This window comes from Lagenorhynchus albirostris, chromosome 8 (assembly GCF_949774975.1).
Source record: "Lagenorhynchus albirostris chromosome 8, mLagAlb1.1, whole genome shotgun sequence".
In the NCBI taxonomy this organism is placed as follows: domain Eukaryota; kingdom Metazoa; phylum Chordata; class Mammalia; order Artiodactyla; family Delphinidae; genus Lagenorhynchus; species Lagenorhynchus albirostris.
The window spans coordinates 87,127,877-87,155,627 of record NC_083102.1 but is presented as its reverse complement, the minus strand read 5'-3'; the positions used below and the strand labels follow the sequence as shown (position 1 = coordinate 87,155,627).

At 40.1% G+C, this 27,751-nt stretch overlaps 1 protein-coding gene across 1 annotated transcript in view; it reads right to left on the bottom strand.

The window, feature by feature from the left end:
* The window catches only part of LHFPL3 (LHFPL tetraspan subfamily member 3), a 527,690-nt gene extending 505,365 nt beyond the window's left edge, over positions 1-22,325 (bottom strand). Inside the window, exon 1 of the mRNA XM_060157246.1 lies at positions 21,881-22,325. Coding sequence (XP_060013229.1) covers positions 21,881-22,325 — 445 coding nt within the window. The remainder of the gene's footprint in view (positions 1-21,880) is intronic.
* Between the last annotated feature and the right edge of the window lie 5,426 nt (positions 22,326-27,751).

The following is a 27,751-nucleotide window of genomic DNA, read 5'->3' as shown; positions in this document are numbered from 1 at the left end:
GATAGATGTGCATATATACCCATATATAAATTATATATACATTACATACATATGTAATATAAACTGTTCTCCTGAACTCCTCAGAGCTTTTAGTGCTTCCTCACAAATCCACTGCAAACAGAAATCAGTACATTTCAACCCCTTCCAAGCCTCTGTGAGGCATCCAGACAGAAGAGGAAACACAGCCTTTCTGTGTAGCCCTCACAGGCACCCCACGGAAATCAGGCGCCTATCCAGTGCAGTTGGAGACTCATCTCCTCTCAGCTGCCAACTTTCAAGCTTTTTTAGATTGTTTTTAAATGGGGTTGGGAACCCCAACTGTTACTGGAAGATTAGCCAGGAGCATGTGGCTGGTTCTACCTGGATCCTGCCCACACTCACTGGACCCAGACTTGTGGCTGGAGTCCTGGTTTTGGGCCCACATGATCCCCCCTACACTGAGGGTAAAGATTGGAGAAAGCTCCACCTCTGGAGAAACAGGCTTATTGTCTTCTGCCTTGAGGCCTTCCCTTTAGGTTATAAACAGGTGAAATCTCAACAGTGCCCTAGTACAGGATATTAAAAGGGTTTTCAGGGTATAGGAACTCCTGAAACGTGCAGGATAGATGAGGAGAATTAGGAGGAGAATCAGTGCTCACCAAAGGAGACATGTTCCGTATATGAGTTGTCGGGTACAGGGGCAGGATGGAAGACATGGGTGGGCTACAGCAAGAAAGGGTAGTATGCTAGAGACAAGACCTGCTTAAACAAAGCAGAGAAAGGGAATAGACTATTAGGGGTAATAATGATAACAGCTATTAGCATGTACTTGGTAGTATTCAAAGAATTTTACATGTAAAAGTAACTTACATGTAAATTGCTTGGAATACAAATATAAAAGTAATACTTTATATTAATTCATCAACTTACTTTGTCCTCACAAATAAGAAGAAAGGGGAGTAGTCATCCAGTTGTACTAGATCTTAGAGAAAAGGAAAGCATGGACTTGGACTTACAGGATGTAAGGAACAGTGCCATAGTCAGGAAGGGAGGGTGCTCAGGAAATCCTAGGAACTGCCTTATGAATTAAAGCTTTCCAAATACTTGGCAAATGAGAAGCTGAATGTATCCTTAGGGGGTGTCAAGGTGGCTGTCTTAAAAAATTTAAATTTACTCAGAGACTTGGGATTCATTTTCTATGTTTGATGAAACTATTAACAATTAACAATTAAAATCATAAGTCTGTTGATTCCAGGAGTAAAATTTTAGACTATGATTTAGTTTCTTTTCATCTTAATTTTTTTAATTTAATTTTTATTTTATATTGGCGTATAGTTGATTTACAATGTTGTGTTAGCTTCAGATGTACAGCAAAGTGATTCAGTTATAAATACATATATCTATTCTTTTTCAGATTCTTTTTACATATGTTATTACAGAATATTAAGTAGAGTCCCCCGTGCTATATAGTAGGTCCTTGTTGATTATCTATTTTATATATAGTAGCGTATATATGTTAATCCCAAACTCCTAATTTATCCCTCCCCCCCCATTAATTTTCTTCTAGGAAGAATTTTATCAGCCTGGCTTTACATATAGTAACTTCTGATCTGGTAGGCTTGTCTATATTTATTGGCGGGAGGGGGCCAAGAAAAGCCAAAAGACTTTTCCAACAAATATGATCCTGTAATCCCATTGAGACAAGGTTAATCATAGAGGGGTGTCAAGATTTGCTTTGTGTTGCAAAGTCTGCAAACTATAAAATCAATAATATCTGGCTCAAAGGAAAATGTATAGAAACTGGGAAAGAAAGATGACATCACACCAAGGGTGAGAAAGGCTGAAGAGATGAGATATGACAACAGGGAAGAGAAGGAATTTCTGTGGATGCCTGCCATCTTATGTGGCACTGAACAGGTTAACTGAACCCACTGATCTCTGCCTCAGGGCCCTTGCACTGCTACTCCCACTGCCTGGCTTGCTCCTCTCCCACCTCTCTATGTCTTCTTTCTCCTAGGTCTCTTCTTAAATAGGGTCTCATCAGAAAGACTTTTCATCAGCACTCCCCATCATCATTCTTACCATGCTTTGCTTTCTCCACAGCACTTATTGCATTTGATATATTATATATTTAGTTGTGTGTGTCTGTCTGCCCCCAGCAGAATGTAAGCTCTGTGAGGTCAGAGAATCCATCTGTCTGGTTCACTGCTGCACCATCAACAGCATCTAGAACAATATCTGTCTCTCCTCAGGGGCTCTATAAATATTTGTGGAATGAATGAATAAATGTCCCATTCCATCTTTAGTCATGAGTCTTCCCTTTATCCTTTAGGTTAACATCAACACATAGACTCTTGGTACCAGTCCCTTGATTGTTACTGGAAGGGGGAAAATAAGATAGTTCAGTGCAGTTCTGAGTGTGGACCCTGGAAGCAAACCACCTGGCTTCAAGCCTGGCTTCACGACAGCACTGCCCAACAGAACTTTCTGCCATGATAGGAATCTTCTGTTCTACACTGTCCAATAGAGTAGACACAAGCCACGTGGACCTACTGAGCACTTCGAGTGTGGCTAGTGTGACTGAGGAACTGAATTTTTTATTTAGTTTAATTTAAATTTAACTAGCTGCATGTAACTAGAGGTTACTGTATTGGACAGCACAGTTCTAGTTGTATAATCCTAGACACGATTTATTAATCTCTCTGTGCCTCCATTTCCTCATTAGTGAAATGGTAATAATAATAACAATGACAGCAGTAGCAGCACCCACAGGATTTTGTGAGAATTAAATCAGGCAAAATGCAGTACCCTAAAACAGTACCTGGTACATAGTGAGCTCTCAGTAAGTGGTACTATTGCAGGCAAAAGGAGCTGGCTTTGCAGTAACACTGAATCCTTATTGAGACATAACAGCAATATTAATCTAACATATAAATAAGCAAAGGGAAACTTAGGCATTTCCAGAAAGTAAGATTATATCAAATATGTGATAAGTCAGAAAATAGGGTAAATGTAAGGGAAATCGAGAATCGCATGCCAACAAGTTGACAATTTTAATTGACTGTAAATGTTACTCTTTAATAAAAGAGCAGTTACCATAGCAGCCAGACATCACAAAGTCATTTCAAAATCAAAGACAATGAGCATCTTCTTAAATAATCCTTGTGAACAATGTAACTGAGCAATATCATGAAAGGGCTCCCTTGTATGTCTGGGGTTTATCGTTGAGAACAGTTCATTTCCCAACAATTTTCTCCGGTTTCCCATCTCTACTTTACACCCAAGATTCTACACATCTTTCTTATTTCTGAGGGTTTATTTAGATGTCTTCTAAGAACTCATAACAATGAACAGGTAAAAAAATTATTTTATAGAAAAACAGGATTATGAAGGATAGCTTATGACACCACTTTATTATTGCCCTAGGAAGCAGCAAACATGTTATTGTATTTTGAAGGAGGCTTGAATTAATTTTTCAGTATTGTGTATTTTTGTGAGCCTCCAAATAAAATGTTCTTTCCCTACCTCTACAGGTTTTATTTTTTTTATATACTCATGCTTTTCTTCCTTCCCAGAGAATTTGAATGTCAAGCCAAATTTGAAAAGAAGAGCAGGAGGATGGGGCAGAGGAGGATTAAGAAAGATTATTTTGCTCCCTGATTAGACTTTACCAGATCAGCTCTCCTCTTGCTACCATTATATAAACGTCCGTAACTGAAGCAGGGATGGCAGAGACCACAGAAGATTACTCCTGCCTCTGTCACATGACAGACCCATCTGTCTAGCTCCTTGAACTGTATTGCTCTCTTCTGTCTTCCTCCTTTGTCTTCTAGATCATCCCATCTTGCTCTACTCTCAGATTTTATGGTCATTACCTTGAAGGCTGAGAACTAAAAGAATTTCTTTTGGAAAACAGTCTGTTTAAAAACAAGGTTTATACTCACATATGTTAATGTTTACTTGGTTCTGTAACATTTTCATTCTTTGTGTTAAAGGTCAAAAATCACAAAGCATAGGGCCCACATATCTGATTTTAATAAAACATCTATTTGTTCAGTGCCAAATTTCTCTGGTCAAGGTGAGCCATTTAGAATGTGTCATTCCATATTCCTACACACAAGATAGTAAAGCATAATCAAGTTCGGTTCATAGTTCATTGTTTTGAAACGTGAAAAAAAAATAGGACCTGTTTTCTTAAGGAGAGCTTAAATCATACAGAAGTGGTAGGATCTCTAGTTGCACTGACTCTGTGGGGAAATCCCTATGTTGACCCCTTCTCTAAAAAGAGCTGTGAAATTGTCTTTAGATCAATTCCTAGGATACAGCTTTGTATTGTGGCATACGTTTAATGTACTGGAAGGTAAAGCAAACTTAAAACAACAAGCATCCTAGGCACTAAATGCAGTGGTGAATAAAACAGCCATGATCCCTGTCCTCGGGAGGCTCCCAGTAAGAAGGGCACAAGGAGATAAATTGCTAACTGCTACACTTCCTGTCCGAGCCCTCATGATGTCATTCTACAGATCCCAATCTTCAAACCCAAAAAGAGGGCTAAAAGGGCATCCACTTGAGGGAAGTTCCACATCTTTCTTTGTTCTCCTCTCACTATCATAAAATCCTCACAAAGGCCTAGAATGGAAAGGGCTAAGCTTACCCAACAAAAAATGGAGTAGCAATGAATTGACAGCTTCAAAATGTACAAGATTCCTTTTCTAGATAAAAGAGAAATAAAATTTCGAGGTCATGTGGGAGTTTTATAGAACAGCAATCTACTGTGCTCTTTACACTTCTTTTTGTTTCTTCTGGGACTGCCTTTCTAGAGTGATGATAATGACACAGCCATCATAATGGTGATACTAATATCTAACATTTATGAGTGTCTTAGGTACTTTTTTTGTGTGTGTGTGGTACGTGGGCCTCTCATTGTTGTGGCCTCTCCCGTTGCGGAGCACAGGCTCTGGATGTGCAGGCCCAGAGGCCATGGCTCACGAGCCCAGCAGCTCTGCGGCATGTGGGATCTTCCTGGACCGGGGCACAAACCCGTGTCCCCTGCATCGGCAGGCGGACTCTCAACCACTGAGCCACCAGGGAAGCCCAGAAAGGTACTATTTTTAACCTCATTTTACAGATGAGGAAACTGAGGCATAGATAGGCTAAAGAATTTGTCCAAGGTCATACAATGACCTTGTAAATGAAGCAGCCACCACACAAACCCAGGTATTCTGGTTTCAGAGCTTATGCACTCATCTAGTATGACAGAGCTGCCTCCATGTTTTTCTTCTTAGTAATGCAATATTCTTTCCAATCCTGAGAAGAAAACCAATCACAAAGAGATCCTTAATATTAGAAAGCATTTTAGTCTTCATATCATCTCTAGTATACATAACAGGCACACAATAAGGAAGGATAAATGAATAAATGAAAGAATAAAAGAAAAACTAAAAACTCAATCACAGTATTTCTGTTATTTAATCTGGTACTTTTATATTAAAACTAAGAGAAAAAACAAACAAACCAAAAGAAAAAAAACACAAAGAGAAACTAAAATACCACACCTTAAGATTTTAATTCCAATAAAAAAAGTAAAATTCGGGTCAAAAAAAAAAACTAAGAGAAATCTACATTACATGCATATGTCATTGGAAGTGGAGACCTTCAGTTCTTTGCTCCTAATATATAGCTCATCTTAGAAAAATATGATGCTAATTTGCCACAGGAGATTCATGAGTCTCGAGCAGTGGGTTCAGAAATTAAAACTGGTTTGCATGCATCAATCTACACTTCTCCAATCATCTACCCCTTTTAGCAATGGCATAAATTGGCTGACTGGGCACTTTGAAGTTTAGTTCTACGTGGTCATAGAACTAAGCAATGTCAACTAAATATTATCCATAGGATTTACATTTTGGGCAACATGGCAGATCAAATGTCCCTCCGCACCCCCACAAAATATCCCAAATAGAATACCTAAAAATGCTGGATAAAATTTCAAAAATATTTTTAATGTGCATGGCTTAGCAATAGTAAAGTAAGAGAAATCCATACAGATAAGAAAAATTTCAGAGAAGAAACTGAACACCAAAGCTAACAATGACCTTGGTGGCATCAACTGACCCTTAGTGGGTGAGGGTTTTTTCTCATGTTTTTCATACTATGATACACATCAAAAATGAAATTATTATAATATCAATTGCTAGAATAAATGGGAGAGTATTTGGGAGCATATATGTAACTTTGCAAAAACACTCATTATATTTACTTTATATAAGAAAAATAAATTATAAAGTATTAAATATATTGAATATATATCCAATATTAAATATAGTGAATTTGTATAAACCTGCCATTAGAATATTTGTAAATATTTTTAAAGTAACTCGAACTTTCTTTCATGAATGTATATATTTTTTCATTTTATGTCATACTTGAGATGGTTGCATGCAATTCCTAATAAAAACTTTTAAAGACGATCTCTTCAAAAGTCTCATTATGGATAAGCCATTTTTTCTGTAAGTTTGTAGCAGCTAAAAATCAATGAGCTCGGTAACCAACTAAGAAGTTAGAAAAAGAACAAAAGAATACGCCCAAAGAAAACAGAAGAAATGAAATAAAAAATAAAACTTAATGCTATAGGGGTTCCCTGGTGACGCAGTGGTTGAGAGTCCGCCTGCTGATGCAGGGGACACAGGTTCATGCCCCGGTCCGGGAAGATCCCACATGCCGCGGAGCGGCTGGGCCCGTGAGCCATGGCCACTGGGCCTGTGCGTCCGGAGCCTGTGCTCCGCAACGGGAGAGGCCACAACAGTGAGAGGCCCGCGTATCGCAAAAAAAACCAAAAACAAAACAATGCTATAGAACAGAGGAATGTAATGGAGAAGAACAACAAAGTTGGTTCTTTTAAAAAGACTAATTTAAAAAATTAAAAATAAATAAATAAAAAGACTAATAAATCTGACAAACTTTTGGCAAAATTTATCTAAAGAAAATAGGATGTCAATGAACAACTCCAACGATTTTAAGAGTATAGAATGAACAACTTTATGCCAGTAAATTTGACAGGGTAGATGAAATGGACAAATTCTTAGAAAAATATATCTTTAAAAACTGACTGAAGATGAAATGAAACACCTGAATGATTCTATAACAATTAAAGAAATGTAATCAGTAGTTTAAAATCTTCCTCAAGGAAACACCAGGCCCAGACGCTTTTACAAGGTAATTCTATTAAACATTCAAGGAACGGGTAATTCCAATGGTTCACAAATTCTTTCAAAGAAAAGAAAGAGACTTCTCAAATACTTTTATGAATTTTACATAACTCTGATACCCAAACTAGATAATGACAGTATGACAATGCAAAAAAACAAAAGCCTTACTCATGAAAATACTTTTAAAATAATAAATAAAATATTAGAGACTGCTGAGTCTCACAATGTATGTGAAAGTTGGCTTTGTTTTAAAAAATGCAATATTTCAAATCAGAAAATCCAGTATTGTAATTCATCTCATCAATATATACTAGTTGGAAGTCATTTGATTACCTCAATAGCTACAGAAAATTCATTCAATAAATTTCAATATATATTCACAATCTAAAAACTCCTTATCAATGTAGGAATACAAGAGAACTTCCTTAACCTAATAAATAGTATTTGCAAAAAAAATCTACAGTATATGTCATGCTAAATAGTGAAATATTAAAAACATTTCCTTTAAAAACAGAAAAAGACAAAAATTAAACAACATGTTACTCGGGAATATATACGTTAGTGATATAACTATAAGGAATGTAGGGTAATAACACAAAACTCAGAGAAGTGGCTACCTCTGGGTGGTTATAACCAGGAAAGTGGATAGCAGATACACAAATGCTCATTATTGTTTTTAAACTCTATACACAAACACACACAGGCACATACACACAATATAAAACATATTATTCATAACATGTTTGCAGATGAACTGAAACAATGATTCATTCTGCAAATGTTAAACAAATCCAGAATGATGGCTAGTCTAAATAACATTGTAACTACAATAGAAATTTAAATCACCTTATCTTCCATTGTACAAGTTCATGCTTGCCTTCATATACGTCATATTTCTACACTAAACTTATATCATAGTTTAACACATTTGGGAATAAATTCCAAATGAACTGCTCACATCCCAGTGAGACTTAGAAAAAATTATATATGAGACATTCTATTTCCTGAGTAAATCTATCACAATTAAAACTTCAGTGTAAAGGGACCACCTCCCGCATCTTTAGGTTGGTCTTTTAGAAACCTTTTGTAAAAAAAATCAATTCTTTAACAGTACACAAAGGAAAGGAACAGCCTTCATCAAATGAACTCACATTGATTGCAGAATTCTTCCCCTTTGTTCTATGCACGTTAAATTCAGCCCCAGAATGCTATGAGACCCCACAGCAATGCTTAGTGTGCTCTATTGAACCACAATATCCAGACAGTTCCAGATTTTCTGCTTGGTCTGTTCAGGCACAGACACTTTAGAGGGCACTGAAGGCAGAGTGGAACATTGGCGCTAACGAGGGGGAAATCTGAGGAGGATTAAAAAGAATGTTTTCTGAGCACCAGACTGTAAAAAAAAGGCTTGATATTGAGCAGGGAAGTGTGCTTTTTGAAAGTTTTCCTCTAAAGAACTTTCTGTACTTCTGGTTCCCAAAGAGACAAAATAGAAACCAGACTGAGTTCAGGTTCCATTTTTTTTTTAAAGAAAAGAACGGAATTTGTGTGTTCTTTGAGTGTCTTCCAGTGGAGAAAGTATGTGTGAATATAGCAGGCACTCATTCATTCTCTTTTTTGTTACTGTTGTGTTTAAGGAAATGGAGACTGGAATATGTAGGTAGGCACTAGTAACGAAATTAGGTGCCCAGTTTTTCATTCTGATCATGTGAAGCATTACTTGCTTATGGCTGGGGTCCATGTTCTAAGTTATTGTAAACATTATTTTTAAATTCTGCAAAGTCCCTAAAGTTTCCCAAGAAATGGTATTTCCAATTCTACATTTTTTTTTTTTTTTTAAATTTCAAAACATGCTCAGGCTGCTGCAGATGTAACCAAGCAGAACCCTATGGAATCCTCCCAGGACAGACCCCTCCCCCATATCCTCTGCTGTAGCTCCTCTCTGAAGTACCTAGATAATATCTGATGCACATTTCCTGAGTTGTTTTACAGAGCTAAAACCACGGCCAAATGGAAGAAATTAACTACTTGATGATCATGAGCACATAGCCCCCAGCCCTACTGGCGCCTAAGGATTGATAAAGTTAACCTGTGACACCACCCTGTCCTCACCATCAGCCAATCAGAGAATTGTGCATGAGCTGATCACATGCACACCCCTCCCTCACCTTGCCTGTAAAAATACTTTACTGAAACCCATCAGGGAGTTCAGGTGTTTTGAGCAGTAGCTGTCCTGAACTCCTTGCTTGGCGCCCTACAGTTAGCACTGCACTTTCCTTCACCACAACCTGGTGTCAGCAGATTGGCTTTACTTCGAGTGGGTGAGTGGACCCAAGTTTGGTTCAGTAACACAGAGACGCAACCTGCAACCATAATGCATCGTTCATGACCACCAAGATCAAACAGCTATTTAGAATCCTGCAGTTCTGTATGCCTCAACTTCTTTTGAATTCTACAGTAACCTACTATTAGTAGGTCTCCAGTGACCTGCCAATTCTCCGGGGATGTCCAAGTTATTGCAAAGTGTCCATCTTCAAGCTGAGAAACCAGAGCCAAAATGTTCAGAGGGGAGAAAGACCATCCCAATGAGTCCTCTAAAAAGAGTAGGTCAGTGGAAAGTCACAACAGCTTCTTAACAAGTCAGATAAGTTATAGAGAGTAATTTCAAAGAATTTATATCAAGGCAAAGGACTGCAAAAAAGTCCAGGAGGAGCTGGCTTTTTCCTCATAGGTAAATGAGTGTTCCCGTCTACTGCTTGCATTTTGGATGAATGCCTATTCTTTTTCAGCCTTCATATTTTATCCTCCGCCCTCCAAGCTCTAAAATGCTATCTTACACATAGTGTCGGGGGAAAATGACTCTGGACTTGACCCTATAAAAAGGAAAGTTCTGAGAAGATGACAGGGCTGGAGCTCCCTCTAGAGCCCATCTTGCAGTGCATGGAGGGGTCTTCAGGAAACTGAACCAGAGCTGGACAGATCCTGGCCCATTTCCCCATCCCAGCTCATCTTGCTAGAGAGCCCTTTCCAACAGACTGAGAGGTCTGCAAGAGCAGAGCTATTCACCATCCTCTGCAGGATGCAGTTGGGAGGCTGCCCAGCAGTGCTCACCAGCATCTCTTCACCAGCATCTCTAGAAGCAAATGGTCTGATCCAGAATGCTTATTTAATAAGTTCTCTTGTCAACCTCAGCTCTGGATATTCACCACCAAAGGGATCTTGATACTATGTAGAACAGAGAATGTTCATTTGTTCATTATTCAATCCAGCAGTTTGGGTCATAGTCATAGATGCAGTCGTAACAAATGGATACTCTCATTTTACAATAAGCTGATGACTTTAAACCTGAAAGGAGACTTTTTTTTTTACATCTTTATTGGAGGATAATTGCTTTACAATGGTGTGTTAGTTTCTGCTTTATAACAAAGTGAATCAGTTATACATATACATATGTTCCCATATCTCTTCCCTCTTACATCTCCTTCCCTCCCATCCTCCCCTTCCCACCCCTCTAGGTGGTCACAAAGTACCGAGCTGATCTCCCTGTGCTATGCGGCTGCTTCCCAGTAGCTATCTATTTTATGTTTGGTAGTGTATATATGTCCATGCCACTCTCTCACTTTGTCTCAGCTTACCCTTCCCCCTCCCCATATCCTCAAGTCCATTCTCTAGTAGGTCTGTGTCTTTATTCCTAGGTTCTTCATGAGTTTTTTTTTATTAAATTCCATAAATATGTGTTAGCATACGGTATTTGTCTTTCTCTTTCTGACTTACTTCACTCTGTATGACAGACTCTAGGTCCATCCACCTCATTACAAATAGCTCAATTTCGCTTCTTCTAATGGCTGAGTAATATTCCATTGTATACGTGTGCCGCATCTTCTTTATCCATTCATCCAATGATGGACACTTAGGTTGTCTCCATCTCCTGGCTATTGTAAATAGAGCTGCAATGAACATTTTGGTACATGACTCTGAAAGGAGACTATTAATAAGAAACAATGTTGAGCTTTTTTAAAGCCTTCTTTAGAAAAGCTAAAGAAATACAAGGAATTAACATGCTAATGAAAAACAGAGCAACACAATCTTCATTTGAGTATAAATCTGAGAATCTTAAATCACTATTTTCTTTAGGAGGAAAAAGATTCACAGATTCACATATTGAGAAACCTAATTTTCAATATATTACAGTTACCTGTAAAATAACACAGAATAAAATGCTTCTTCTGATTTGTTCCTATTACATGGTGTTATTAGAGATAGAGAATATTCAATTTTTCTTTTGTGAAGAGGGTAATACCTGATATTTCTCTGTCAGTGGGGGGGAACTTAACAAGAATGCCTAAGTGCTTAGGTCTTGACACAATCAGAAGATTGTCTTGTCCACATTGCCTTTAAAACATGGCTTCTTTTTTCAGGTTAGTTCAGTTGAACTTATTAAATATTTCAACATTATCTCCAAAATATATTCTTGTTACTTTTGAGTCACTGCTGTAGACAAATAAAATGGAAGAGCTAGACCCCGTCAACACAAAATTAAACTCTTAACTGAATATGGTGTTTTCTTAGTAACTGTACAAAATTTATTCTAAGAATCACAATGGCATTTATATAACACTGCAGTTTCTAAAAGGCTTTCACAGCCATTATCTTTCTTGATCCTCAGAATGAGGTAGGTCTGGCATATACAGGTTGTGAAATGAAATTATCCTTCTTTAAGTTGTGTATTGTGAGTCCAATTGTTCTGTCTACTAAATTTTCTGAATACTAACCACTTCTCCAGCCCTGCTCTCTTTAGTGGTAGTAATAACAACAACAATGCCAATCATAGCTAACATTTATTGAGTGCTTATTGTGTGCCAGGTCCAGTTTTAAGTGTTTTACATGCATTAATTCAATAATCCTAAGAATATAGGTGTTTTTATTTATTTATTTTTAATTCATTTATTTTGGGCTGTGTTGGACCTTCGTTGTTGCATGCTGGCTTTCTCTAGTCGTGGCGAGCGGGGGCTACTCTTCGTTGCAGTGCGTGGGCTTCTCATTGCAGCGGCTTCTCTTGTTGCGGAGGACAGGCTCTAGGCGTGCAGGCTTCAGTAGTTGTGGCATGTGGGCTCAGTAGTCGTGGCTCTTGGGCTCTAGAGTGCAGGCTCAGTAGTAGTGGGACACGGGCTTAGTTGCTCCACAGCATGTGGGATCTTCCCGGACCAGGGATCAAACCCGTGTCCCCTGCATTGGCAGGCGGATTCTTAACCACAGTGCACCACCAGGGAAGTCCCGGTGTTTTTATTTAAAGTCTCATTATACTGAGAAATCTAACTCTAGATATCTGTCTATAATTGTTCCCTACTTGCTTCCTCCTTTAATTTCACCCTGTCTTTGACGGTTTTCCTAATATTCACTTTATTGATAAAGGCACAGCAACACTTGGTTAGCAGATGATATGTTTTTAATGTCCATAACCTACAGCCTCTTTTTACGTATCCAAAATACAATTATGTTAACTTTAGAAAAATGACATCAAGAAAATGGAAAGTCAAGAGTAGTTAGACGACTTGGCCAAAATCATTCAGCCAATAAGCAGCCAAGTCACGATGTAAATCTATACCCAGTTCCCTAATGCCTCCAAAAGCTGCCCAAGTCTATTTTTACCCTTTCTGGAACTGTGTCTGTGACCTGGTGATCCTGTCTACCATCACCACCTTCACCATTGCCATCAATAAGCAAACCTATTAAGAATGTTTCTACATTTGACGCAGGGCAGAAATGGATGACACAGAGCCAGTAATGCGGACATTCCTACAGGAATTCACACTCTAAGAATAACAGCAAGGAGATCTGAGATATAACCAAGGGGACAAGGTGGGTAAAGAACCACTCAGGCTCTAGCTTATGAAAATGAGAAGGATAGGACGAGGAGTACCTCATCACACCTAAGTATGCTTGAAGAGGGAAGCCTGATAAACATGTAGATATCTTCCCTGTAAATACCAGATCCTTCCTTTCATGTTGATACAAAATGTTGCAAATGCACATTTAAGTTAGGAGGAAAAAGAAAGTGATAGAAAAGGCACTGCACTGGGAATCAGATGTGTTAGTTTCAACTCTATCAAGGTGTAATTTTGGCAAGACAATTTCTCTCAGCCTCAGACGCAAAATATTCTGTCAGACCGGGGAGAGTCTGATTTTGGTTCAAATCATTTACTGGCTCTGTGACCTTGAACAATTTTTTAAGCCTCAACTTCTTCATATGCAAATGTATATAATAATTCTAACCTTGTAGGTTTGTTGTGAAGGTTAAATATACAAACTAAATATACTAAGGTTTTTGCAAATGGTAGTTGCTTAATAGTATTTACCATTATTATTTCTTTATCGAGGAAACGAGGAGACTGCTAAATAATTTTTAATATCCCTCCAACTTCTAAAAGCCTGTGAGTCTATATTCACTTGGCACTGGGTTAATCATACTTATTTAAATGTTTGCTTAGACAGATTGTTGCTTTATGACCATGTCATTTTTTTTCACATAAATGGTCAATCAAATCACATCTAGAAAAAATAATTCCTATTTTCATTCAACCCACAATTTAATTGGGGTACATTAGCATTAAGTCATTAATGGAAGTGAGATAAGAAAAATGTCTCAAATTGTTTAGATTAAGTATAGGTAAAAACCTAATCTACCCTTTAATGCAAAATTACCTATGAATTGGTGCAAACTTTCACAGTTTTCCAAACAAGAGGTAATTATTTTTCTAAATTCATACTACATCATCTTTTCTCTGGAATAGTATCTTTCACACATTTTGAATACAGCCCATAGTAAGCAATACATTGCAATCTAGTCCACATACACATATGTAAATATTTTAGGAAATAAAGTTTTCACAAAACCCTTATTATCTGCATTGCATTCACATTTTGTATTCTTTTTTAATCCAAGCTTTAACGCTGATCATTATCTACTAAACTGATATCATGACCTATCAAAGGGTCACCAACCATGATTTGTAAAATGCTACAGTACAGCAATTCTTTCTCTATGAAGGTTTTTTAAAAATGCCAACTAGTCAGTACTACATCTTGTCCAGTCAACTGGTTAAAACATGGACATTCAGTTAAATAATATGTAGCATTACACAGACCACAATATTGCTGGTTATTAATCATCTGAAATTTAGATAAATTCAATTAATCTAGCTTATAACTATATATGTTCTTAAAATGCTCTGCAAATATATTTACCCTAAATGCTCACTGTAAAGGCATTATAGAAATCAATTTAGCTTCACAATCTGGAACTGGAATTTCAAAGAGAAACTGGAGGAATGCTATTTATCAAATTTTACAATGACCTTTTCTTTCTTAGGTTGACTTATTTAATCCTCATGTTTGCATCTGCCATACAAGAACCTCTATCATCTCTCTCTTTGTATAGCTTGATTTTAGAATCTACTGCAACTTCCTACAGGGGGGTGGATCCATAATTTTTCTTTCTTGACAATTGGGATTTGCACACAGCTTTGCACTGTAATGCATATTCCAGCTCTCTACTTATCCTGTGTCAATACATTTTTAAGCCATTGATGATATCAAATTCAACGGGCTTTTGATGTTATCAAATTTCACAGGCTTTTCAACCTTGAATTTCTTCATGTCTTCTCTATTCATACTTCATTTATTTTTGCTGTCACTCTTCTATGTCCCTGTCATTCTTCACATCTGGATCTATTTGCCTGTGTTTCAAATACTGAGCCTCCTGTCAATGATGATACACATTTCCCACTCTGATTTTTACAACCTCACTCTTGATCTTCATTGAAACCAAAAAAAGGCCATACAAAGCACCCCACCGCAGGAGTTTCCAGACACTTAAGTAAACGGGCCTATGATGCATTCTGTACTAAAGCCAAAGTTGAGTTCCCTTCAAGCTCCTGTTTGCCATCATTTTCTAGTGTGAAACTTTTCTGATTAGTTAAGTTCTGCATGTCTGCCTTTGAGCTAAGGCCTCTTTTCTGATCTACAACTATTTATTATTCATTTCGCTACCTTTCACTACTCTTCCACTAGCCCTTTCATTGATAAGTCATAATCTCAAAATTTCATGCAATTAGACTAACTTCACACAGCCTATCATTTAGGATCTTTTCTCCTATTAAGGACACACAGACAGTCCCTACACTACTGCAGACCTGGTTTCATTAGGAATGATATCAGAATCCAGGCACGAGAGACCCATTCTGGCAATTCCATGCCAGCAACTCCATTTCAAACAAGTTTGCTTTCTTTTTTCACCCTGCTCAATAGTAATTAGATATGGTTCATGTCTATATTGATCAAAAAATTATTTATCTTCCTCTTGCAAGCTACTCATTCTTCTGTTTTATTCTAGCAGAAGCAATGAGAAATGTGCTCAAGATTGCAGTTAGGACAATTTAACTATGGATGGCGCTGTGACCTTGTGCAGTACAGGCGTCACAGAATCGTAATTATAATTTGAGAGCTGCATGATATTAGTTATGTAAACATTTAGGATGCTGGGGGAGGAGGGTGTTGTTTCTTTCCTTCCTCAAAAGGCCCTAATGACTTTTCATAACAGCTTTATGTTTAAATCATCAAATAACTTACCTACTATTTGCTATGTGAACCAGCCTCTTAGCCTCTTAGCTTTCTGTCATTATTAATATCTTCTTGTTATTATTAAGAATAAAGGTCAGCACCTTGGTCTTTCCTCATATCAAATAAAAACTCCACTTGACTCATTATAAGGAAAAATCACATTAATTAAAGTTGGTGCTGACCCCCAAAGTTCAAATACATTATGGAAATTGCACTTTAAAACTCTCCCAGTTATCATGCTATGAAGCCCCCAAATTAGAATTCTCCTGGAGTGTTCTTTGCTTCATGCCAGTGCGATCTGAAGTTCTCTCTTCTCCTCTCCCCATAGTTTATCTCCTCACACCACACGCAGAAGGGCATTGAGCCACATGCAGCAACTATAGCTGTATGCTCTGCTGGGTTTGGGGTTTTTTGTTTTTTGGGTATTTTTCATTTAAAATTTTACTCACTTTTAAGATTTCTAAGGTATGTACATAAAATGTAACATACTGGCCTGGCCACCTGGATTCTCTTTACTGCATGATATCATCACACCAAACAGAAGCACCAATCACTAAATAATCATTTTCATGTTAAGTACCTGATACCATATTCTGGTTATGTATGTATGTGTATATATATATTATCTATAAATGCATATAAGCGCCTTTTTAACATTTTTACAATGGAAAAAAGCCGTTAAATGTGAAGCCTCACACCAAGAAAAGAAACCACCTAATAATATACCTATGGGCTATACGGGGTCTGTTATTTTTCACAAATGTTCACTTAAAATCTCACTGTTATAAAAATCATTTGATATTCACATTAATATGTTTTCCAACATCTCTTCATTGTCATAGTCCTTGTCATACTACATAAAAGCAAAAAAAAAAAACAGTTTCTAAATTCTCATTTCAAATCATTTTCTTGTAAGTTTGGCTTGGTAAATCGAAAATTCTTATAAGTGAAATGTGTTGTAAGAAAATGAAAACTGTCTTCCCTGGGAGTACACATTCTTCTCTGCAATCTGGGGGAGTATTTGAAATGCACTGGCAGAGGAAAAAACCCTCTTCAGGGCCATTCCATAACTCTGAACTTAGGATGGATTAGCAGCTCCAAGAGGCAAGACCTCACTTTCTCACATGCTCAGCACCACCCAGATAAAGAACTGGTGATGATGGTCCTGAACTTGAGTAAATCCAGACCTTGTCCTCTTTTCAGAGTTCCCCATCAGAGCTCTGCACATGCTGGGCCACCCATCTGAGCCAGCCTGCATGTCCAAGAAGAGCACATCTGCTCTGACGCCCAGAAAGAAGAAAGGAAAACCTGGAAGACATATCCTCTTCTCCTGTCCAGATTGCTCCTATAGGCGTGCAAGGAAACCCAACCTGGAACAGGAGTCCCCTCTATTATGAAAAAAAGGCCTGACCTTTTGATCCTTACATAAAACCTCCATTTTGAATAACATGATTTTTTTTTCCATGAGAAACTAAAAGGTTAGGGAAATTTTGCTGAATCCTAAGATATAATTAATTATATCCTAGCATTGTAATAAAGATCATTACCTATGCATCAGAAAAACCCTCCATTTGGGAATAAGCTCATCATGAATTAGGCTGTCAAGTCACAACCACTGCCATCAAAGAATTTTGGAAGAATTCCTTAAGTGCAATTACTGCTGATGCCACAAACCAATGAGAAAGATGAGCATCATGGCTTTCAAAGTATATGGTATTCACTTCTCAACATGGCATGTGGGACATTTTAAATCACTTCCTTCTCTTTTCATTCTTCATGCCATTAATCATTCATTTTTTTATTCATTAACTCAATAAAAATGAACACCTATTATGTGCCAGACATATACGTACTACTGTGTGCCAAGATACAGTAGTAATAATAACATAAGAACAGTAACCCTACCTAACACAACTATACTGCTTGCCTACTATGTGCCAGACACTGTTCTCCTGTATACCTTGGCTTATTTAATCCTTGCACCAATCTCCTGAGATAAGTACAATTATATGCTCACTCTGCAGATGAGCAACTGAAGTACAGAGAAATTAATTCCCTAGGTCATACAGTCAATGAGTAGCAGAGCCAGGGTTCAAACCCACATCTTTTTACTCCAGTGTCCATGATCTTGACCTCTATGCTATATGAAAAACAGACATGGATTTAAAGAAGTTTCAGTATACTGGGAAAGACAGACATTAAACAAATAAACAAACAAACACATTTGTAATCTCAAATGCTGATAAGATATATATGAAAAGAGCAAGGTGCCCTGAGAGAATGGTACAACATTGCCAAGGCTCTTCCTGCAGGCTAAGAAATGCAGTAATTTCCTCAGGTGACTCTCATCTCAACTAAATGACAAAGGTATAAAATTTAAGAAAACAAGCTGATTAAAAAGAGCTGGGGAAAACTAAGGCTGGGAGGCTGGTGAAGGTAACTAAGCAATTCAGCCCTTAACCCTTGCCACAGAGCCTCGCCATCTTGGTGGCCCTTCCTGTTGGTACACTCAGAATGACCAGAGATAGGGATCGGGTGAATGCAACCCCCTCCTCCTATCTTATCCCTACCAAATATGGAAATCTAACTGGATCCGGTGCCCCTTATTCACAGATGAAACCAAGTACCTCCTCATCTGCAGTTTTCCACCAAAAAGTCTGTGGTGGATGTCTAAAACCCTTAAATTCTGCCTTAATGCTTTAGCTTATTAAAAAAATAAAAGATTTCATTGGCCTATAATGGGTAAAACTTGCGTCTCTGAAAAAAATTTAAGACATGGTTGATAGTAAAACAAACAAAACCCCACCTTTATGAAACTTGGCTATTAATAGACTTGGAAACAGACTGAAATACTGATTTGAAAACAAATACATGAAAGCAGAGAGTCAAGCTCCCAGAAAGACAAAAGCCCCTTGCCATCCTGATTTAAAAAAAAAAAAAGATCTGTACTTTATTGCCCTGCTTGACAAGTACAGATCTACCTCTTTCTTATTAGTAGAGAAATCATACAGAAAGAAGAAACATCTCTCTTCTCAAGAAGTTGTCTCTCTGTGAATTGGGGAAATTTTGCATCTCTAATTGTTATTATTTATTTTATACATTATTTTTCTGTCTTCAGTCTTTATGTTTGGCATAGTCCCTAAGTATAGGATTACATCTGGAAGAAGTGTGACATATTAGCTCCTGATTCTGTAGTTTCACTCCACTGAGGTTAATGATGATTCAGAGGGGAGAGCGCGGAGAGGGCAGGTGTTCATAATAGCACCATTAATTATGTGCGCTTTGCACATCTAGGTAGAAAGCAACATCATTTTCAGGTCCAATAAATAAAGTAGTTTTTCTAGTTCATTGTTCAGAATCATAAAAAGAATAATTCTTGATGTTGTATTGCCACAAGAAAGTCTCCTGCTTCATCATCTTAGTGTATCATTTCATATGGGATATTCCACCTGGCTCTGATATACGAGGTTTAGTAAAATGCTTAGATAACTAAATACACAACTTAATCATTTGACTTCTAATGAAGGTTAAACAGTCTCAAGCAAACGGCACATTAAGTCTCATCTTAATAGTTAGAAAATTACACTTGAGAGGCCTAGGTACACTTAAATTATGAGAAGCCTTCTTAACATTAAAAAGAAATAACCTAAAGGTTAGAAACTAAACTTTGACAGTAACTTACAATACATTATGTTAAATTTACTGTTAGTGTCATGAGACTTTAAACACCTTAAAAGCACGTTAAACAAGACTTTATTCAGATATACCTTCTTTATCCCATCCTTTAAAAACATCTGTGAATAAAACTGACTTTAACTCTTAATATAATTGACTTTGATTCATAATCAATTCTTTTTTAATTAATATACTTCAGTAATAAATAAGATTATGTCCTCCTGTGGTTTACCTAGAAATAAAATACCAAATAAATTGAAAATAAAGATTTTTAAAGTACGCCAGAGACTTAGGGATCTGGACTTCTCCTAAAATGAAGTAAATGTCCTTATATCTTCATCAGTACAAAGGCTATCATTACATTTTACATTGGTATATGGGAAACAGGACAGTATACTGATGTCAAATTTCTGAAAACATGACATCATATTTCACTACTGCAGAATAAATGATTTTTGTGTGCTCTATTCCAGGAAGAGGAAAGAAAAAAACATTGTAATAGTTGCAGTTTGTATTAACTTCAAAATGGTAATTTTTTACCAAAGATAGTTTTCTTTCCTTTTTAAAACAACAACAACTTTGGTTTAGAGCACAAAATCTCACAAAAATAAAATATCTTATAACATGTTGAGAAATCACCTGCAAATTACTTTCAGGCCTTTGAAAAAGAATCTAATTTGAATCACCAGTCTAAATAGGTCATTTAACTTAGAAAAATTAAAATTAGCTGTGCAGGGTCAATTCTTTTTTTCTAAAGCATCTGCATCCTCAACGTCCTGCTATCTTCAAAGTCAAACCAGATCTAAGTGCCAAGAACAACAATAATATATGAATTTATTCCAAATCTCAAAGTTAGTCTGCTCTTGAAATGGCCATAAAAGACAACATTATATATAAAAATGGGGGAGGGTGCTTCAAGAAGCTGGGGGTGGAAGGACAGAAGGAAAAGCAGAAAACTCATATTTCAGAAGAATAATGGTATATTTTCTGGGGGGTGTGTTCTCTACTGGTGTACATTTCTTGCCTCTCATGTGCACATGTTCACGGTATATGGCAAATCAAAACCAGCTGAGGCATACTTAATACAAAGCAAATACTTCCAAACAAGTTCATTCTCCCACAAGCTTCTCCTACAGTAAACTAGCAGTATAAGATCATGAACTTAATGCTCTTGTCCGGCCCCCTTCAGGACTTAATCGTCCTGCAACATTCTGGTAAACTCAGGGATCAAAGCCCTACTCCCCAGAAAACCTTCCCAAGCATAGGAAAAACTACAAAATCTTGAAGGTAACACCTTTAAGAAAGAGAACTACAAAATAAAACAAAATACACATGAGAATGTGGCTGCCTGAGACATCCTATATCCCTTCACAACCAGACCATCCATAAAATCAAAACAAAAACAGGAGGGTGTCAAGTGTTGGAGGATGGAGTCTGCCTTTAGAAGGCAGGGCACCCAAGGTGACTAGCAGAAAGGGAATCGGGATCACGGGAGGTAGGGAAAGGAGTCAGTTTTGTTTCAGGATTCTCCAAAGCCACCAGGAAATGCACCCCCATCCTTTCTGGGTTAAAAGTAACTTTGATGCTCAGAAAAAGTACTCTCATATTCTCCAGCTAGCAACCATCTATCATCCACAGGCAAAGAGTGATCAGAAACACCAATGAAACAAGCTTTCCTCTCTGCCCATCTTCCTAAAGCCACTTCCCCAAAACTGAGATCTTGAGAAATCTTGATTCCCTCAAGATTTCTCTGTTTAAAGATGAAATGGAAGGACCTTTGCTCTGACAAGGAAGCAAACTGAAGACGTGACATTGGGGAATTGCGAAGGAACATTCTTAGCTACATTTTTTTCTTAAAAGGGTAAAACCCAAAACGGAATTCGAATTTCTTCACCTCCAGATGGACGATAAAAATTTTATAACTTCCCGGGACAAGCAACTTCACTCCAGCTCTCAACCACCCTCAAGAAGCGGTGACTGAAACCGTCCCAGAGAGCCACAGAGCAGGCTGACCCTCCCTGCACTACAATCACTCCAAATCCGCTTTTCGCCTCGCTGCCAGCTCCCGTTTAGTCCCTCAGCTCGCGCCCTGAGCCCCCGCTTCTTCTCCCCATCTCTAGTTCGTAGGGGACTCGGCCCAGCAACCGCCCTGCCTCCACCGCGTCCCTCTGGGTGGCGTGCCCCACACTTTGGAGGTTCTCGAAAGCCCCGGGACGAGGCGCTGGTGTCGAGGCTGGGGAACCCCGGGGATTCCGGCCTCCAAGGGCTCCCGCCAGAGCGGATTCAAGTTGCTCGGCCCCCAGCGGAGCGCACGGCCTCCCAGTCCCTCCCACTCCCGTCCCTCCCCGGCTCGAGCGCCCCGGGTCCCCCCGCCTCCGCGGAGGTGAGCGCGCACTCACCGGAGGTGAGCTGCATCCAGGCACAGATCTTGTACACCGTAGCCGTGTTGCAGAAGAAGAAGAGGGTAAAGCAAATGATGCAGGCGATGATGAGCATCATGGAGAGGCCGATAAAGAAGGAGGCGGCTTTGAAGGCTCCCGAGGGCAGCGTGGAGAAGTCCGTGAAGCTGCCCCTGCAGGTCAGCTCCCGAGAGAAGCCGTTGCCGATGCAGTAGTGGAAGAGCCCGAAATAGCCGGCTTGCGGGGTGTCCACGCCGTCGCCGATCCAGTAGGGCTGGATGAAGCACACCACGTTGACGATGGCAAAGCAGATGGTGAAGATGGCCCACAGCACGCCGATGGCCCGCGAGTTCCGCACATAGTTGGTGTGGTACAGCTTGGCAGCCTCCTGAGCCGGGAGCATCGCGGCGGCGGCGGCGGCGGCAGCGGCGGCGGCTCCGGGCATTCTCCCTCCTCCTCCTCCTCCTCCTCCTCCTCCTCCTCCTCCTCCTCCTCGTCCTCCGCCTCCCACCGCCTCTCCGCGCTCAGGAGACACACTCACCGAGCCGCGCGCGCTTCAACTCCCCTGCCTCCGCCTCAGCCCAGCAGCGCCAGTTCCAGAGTCTGCATCCTCGCTCCCGGAAGGAGGGCGGGGGAGCGCTGAGCACCCCTCCGGCTCGCCTGGCACAGCCTCCCGGCCCCCCTCCCTCCCTCCTGGTCCGGGCTGCAGCCCTCCTCACCGCCCTCCGCCCCTCTTCCCGCCGCCGCCGCCGCTGCAGCTGCTGCAGCTGAAGGCGGCAAATCCCGCGCTGGGCTGCGTGGCGCGCGAGCTCGGGCGCCCCCCCTCGGTTCCCGCCTTCCGCCTCCCTTCACGCCGCGAGCCCAGCGGCGCGTAGGACCTCAGCGACCCTGGGACGACCCTCAAGTGGCGGGCGTGGGCCGGGGACGCAAGCCTAGAGTTGGGGAGGGGGGACCTCAGGAGGGGGCGGGAGCACCCACAGGGATCCTAGAGGCGATCCCAGGATCCCGTTTGGTGTTAGTGGCCGGGCGCCGGAGGCTCGTTCTGAGAGCGTTTCAAGCACCGCACGGCAATGTGCTTCGACCTCTGCATCTTTGCAGACGCGCGAGGGGCAGCGCGGCAGGTGAAGGCGAGAGACGCCAAGGGAATAGAGGCGTGGTGCCCCAAGAGGTTCCCAGTGGCAACCACAGAACACCGCCCCCGGCTAACTCCTCGGTGGCCTTGGGTCGACGAGGTGGAGACAGAAGTTGGCCAGGAAACTGGCAGACAATAACGTAAAAGGCACACCTCAAGGGTGGTCTCATACCAGCTCAGCAGAGCTTATTTCCTCTTCGCGTCCCACCGCCCCGCCCCCCATGCAGCCTCATGAACAGTAGCCTATTGATGCCCTGCCATAGATGGGGCCTGTGGGGCATAGAAGTGGCTGTGTCACCGAAATGTATAGTTTTTCTGAAAACATCTGGTATTTTGGCCAGTGTTCTAATTCTTATACAAATATTCATTGGCAGCACTGGGCTGGGTGCTAAGGATACTACGACGACAGCAGATAGTTGTTTTTGTTCCTTGTCCAACTAACCAGAAAGTTCTTTTCAGAGTAATTTCCTCTAAATTATCCATATATGACCCCTTACATTTTCATGTGGCATTGCTGTTATACACGCCTGCACTTTGTGCTGTTTCCTTAGCTTAATGTTTTCACTTTGCAGTCTTTCTGTTGCTCTTTTAACAGTCCCTGCCTTTCAAACTCCCTTTCTTTGTTTCTATTTGTTACTTTTTTGGTTCCTTCTGGCTCTGATATAAAACGTGTAACCCCTACTCAAAGCAGTGAAACCGGAATGTTCAATGGCAGCATCAGATTTTGGTAACAAGCCATTTTGAACCATATGACTGCTGAATTCTCTGAGCAGAAGGGAGAGAGTTCAGTTAGAATTTGACCCTTAAATCTACACTTAATCACACACCTTATTATAACGCAGAAACATACGTAAGCTCCTTGACATTGTCTTGCCATTATGCCCAATCTGCCCAGCTTCTTAATAGGACAGTGAGACACGTGAGATACCAGGTAGAACATGAAGTTAGCAGGAAGAGGTAAGAACACTCAGAATGGTTCGGTTTGGAGGGGTGGCTACTGGGGACCAAGGAAGGAAAGCTCCAAAAGGCATTCGGCTACATAAGTGGCTATTATATGGAAGAGGGGTCACACCCTAAGTGGTGAAGACCAACCATGCCCCTCATCTAATAACCTGAAGATTTACGATTGTATGGGGAGAGGGGGGAGATAGTGGAAATAGGGATGTGGGACACAGAAGCTAAGGAAGGGATTGAAACTGGGAAAGAATTTAAAAGGGTGAGTGTTGGAATCTTACATTCAGTTTTTCCTACAGGCGTGAAGTTCAAGGTCCACGAGGCAGGACTTTGGAAGTCAAGAGGACAGCGTTAAACAGCAGCATGAGACCTGAAAGTTTAGACGATGACTAAGAACTTCTCACAAATCTGGTTGTAGACTCTCAGAAGGTCTTTTAAAAATCAGAGGGATTGGGGAGGGGGAGGGGGAGGGAAGATGACCTAAATATGACCCAGCCCAATATAACACTTGCAAGTCTCTAAAAATGTAATTCGTGATGATGCCCCGTCAGTGCACTGGTGGCAATGGAGGGTCAGGACTTCTGTTAGGTTGCATCTGTTTTAACTCCCCTGAAATTGCTGTTAAATCAGAAAATCAGAAGTGTTTTAACATGGAAGGAGGAAGAGGAAAGGTGAGGGTAATTGGATTTATGGGGCCATCTGGCAGGCCATGTGTCCCAGGGGCAGAGATAGCTTTACAGCAAGAACTGACAGTAATTTCTAGTGACTCTTCCAAGCCCTCAAATCTCCCAAACCTGCTTGTATAAAGTGGTCTTTCTGGGCTTCCCTGGTGGCGCAGTGATTGAGAGTCCGCCTGCCGATGCAGGGGATACGGGTTCGTGCCCCGGTCCGGGAAGATCCCACATGCCACAAAGTGGCTGGGCCCGTGAGCCGTGGACACTGAGCCTGCGCATCCGGAGCCCGTGCTCTGCAACGGGAGAGGACACAGCAGTGAGAGGCCCGCGTACCACAAAAAAAAAAAGAAAAAAAAGTGGTCTTTCTTTAAAATCAGTGCCTAAAAGAGATCTTACTGATCCCCTAGGGTGGTTGAGATGGAAGGTTGCTGAGAGGGGAAAGGCTGAGAATCAAAAAGCCTGGTTTAGATCTCAGTGCTTAAATTGACTTTACAGGACCAAGAAAAGACTGGCAAGTGACTCAGATTCAAATGTCGTGATTCAAAGAGCTTTTCTATTTGAGTCGTGCCCAAGGAGACTTATTCTTATTTCAGTTTTAGAATTGCCTCTGGGTTCATGCTCAGTATCACTATGCCAAGGGACACACTCAAGGTGTCCCCTCTTATCAACAGCAACTAGGAACAGACCAGTGTTGGTGTATTGCTGACCTAAAGTGACCCCTTCCCCGTGAGAATCAGAGTTGTTGCTCCTTGAGGTGAGGGGTCAGTCAAGGGTGTACTGAACCCTTCCAATGGCCTTTCTCCCCACTTTTATCCTTCCCTGCACTACAAAAGATTTCCAGGGTGAAGCAGGATCTCCCAAGACTCTTGGAACCAGGGAAGAACTGGAATACATGTAAACTCTTCAGTTGCCATCGATGAATGCAGATTGTCCTTCTATTTCTTCCCAAATCCCCCCGTTGCCCATCTCCAACCTTGCCCTTGGCAACCAGAAACCCCAGAGATAAGACTGTCCCTATCCTTAATCTAAAGCTTTAGTCTGGCACCATGCAGATTTTAGGAGCTCAGACAGCTAAGCATCTGGGCAACTAATTACATTCATCAAATGTGATGTGACCAGGACAGCTGTTTGGGGGAAGAGGAAATAATAAATCTAGCCTGGTTCATGCTAAGAAGTTACTATTGATAGAAAAGTATTTTGAAACTATAACATGATTCATATGTGCTAAATAACTAGTAGAAGTCAGTGGCATTGACAGCATCAAATTAGAAACACTGAGCACTCAAATCTCAAACTTCACTGTTAAAAATGTTTTTCTCTTACTGCCACAAAGGGTCAGTAGTGAGACCCAGTTTTACCCCAAACTGTGTTTTAATGTTAGAGCTATAAAAGAGAAAACAGAAGAAGAATAGTTGGACTGTGTAACACTACTCAAAAGATTCCTGGTGAGTAAAAGGACTAAATGTTTTGATCCCAAACTAATCTGTGACGGCTTGGGAGAGTATAAATGTTTTGGAGGGCAAGGGACTTGGGATCCAAACCCAGCACCGTCTTCACCTAATCATGAGAAACCAAGGCTCTTGGGGGTCCTTTCCTCATCTCTAGAATTATGGTGATGAAGAGGGAAGGGACATCAGAGGAATTCTAAGGTCCCTTTCTGCAGTAAAATTCTATTCTGTTCTACAAAGACTATTCCAGGATGACTTTGCAAAAAAAACCGATAAAACGCAGTACTTGAAAAAAAAATGACGTGAGATCTAACAAGAGATATCAGACTCTGATGATGCAAACATTTTATTTAAAATTGAGAATCCTTTCTGAGGATTGTTATAATTTTTCAGGCAGTGGGTACTTAGTATTCAGGGGAGTCATTGCTATGACCTTGGAAAATGGAGAAAAAGGTGATTTCTAAAATCTGTTACTTAATCAATGATTAGGGCCAATATTAGATCCCACTCCAGAATATAAAGATTCTAAAAATGAAGCTCTCTTCACTCACCAAGGGTTTCCCTCTGCCTCTCCCCCAATCCTTTTTTTTTTTTTAAGAGCTTTACAGAAATCATGAAACATTTCTTAGTCACTAGGTTAGCATTAGCAATCAGATGGATGGAGTGTTTCAATGCCCCATACAAATCAAGATCGAATGATCACAAGGCTCTGATTTCACTGCACCTTGGCCTATACCACTTTGCAATGAGATGTGGAACTCCACATACAGAGAAAAGTGGGAAATAGAAATATCATTCATTCTCTTTCCTGACCTTTTTCCTCCAGTTTGAATTGGATTATGTGTAAGAGTTATTCCTTTTATAAGTTCTTTTCACGTTTCCAGAACCAGCTAAAACCATAGGTTATTTTCTTATAAGGCTGAACACCTCCAGCAGCCTATGTTAGAAGAGCTATCTCTCTGTTAACCCTTTTAAGCCCTTGAGGATTTCAGAACAATTCTGTCTGAAGGTAAGTAGTAACCTCCATTGAGTAAAATACTATGAAAACGTGACCATCACTTGAGGGAGGATTTTTTAAGCCCGTCATGGAGTGCTATTATATTAAAGTTTTAAGTTCAGTATGTAGGTTCTGTTCTCTTTCAAGTTAGTGCTGATTGGTCTTCCTGATCTTCAAAAAAAATGAATTCTCTCTGCTATTCATTCTGAACCTGCTTCACGGAGTTTCCCATTCAAGATGCAACTTGACTGAAAATCAACATTTTCATTTGGAACATCTACACTTGTATTTTTAGTATTGGGCTCATATTTGAAACTGCTACTTGAATTCCCTGCTAAAGGCATCTTTATACACAAAACTTGTCTCTCCTACTAGGCAATCACTTGAGTCTCTCAAATCTCAGGTTCGGCCTTGGTGAGACTCTCCCCCAAGCCACATACTGTATATTTTAAGTCTTATAGTCCCAAACACCCCTCTAAATGTGAAGAAAACCCACCCAGATGCTTCCTTTTACTACTATAGTGACACAAAAATATTAATCTTGATAATTCAGTACTTTTATCGAAGGGGCACATTTTCATGCCGATTTTAGTCAGCTTTTGCTAGAGAAGCAAACCAAACTCTCAGTTGCTTATAAACACAAGCATTTTCTTTTAACCCACATCA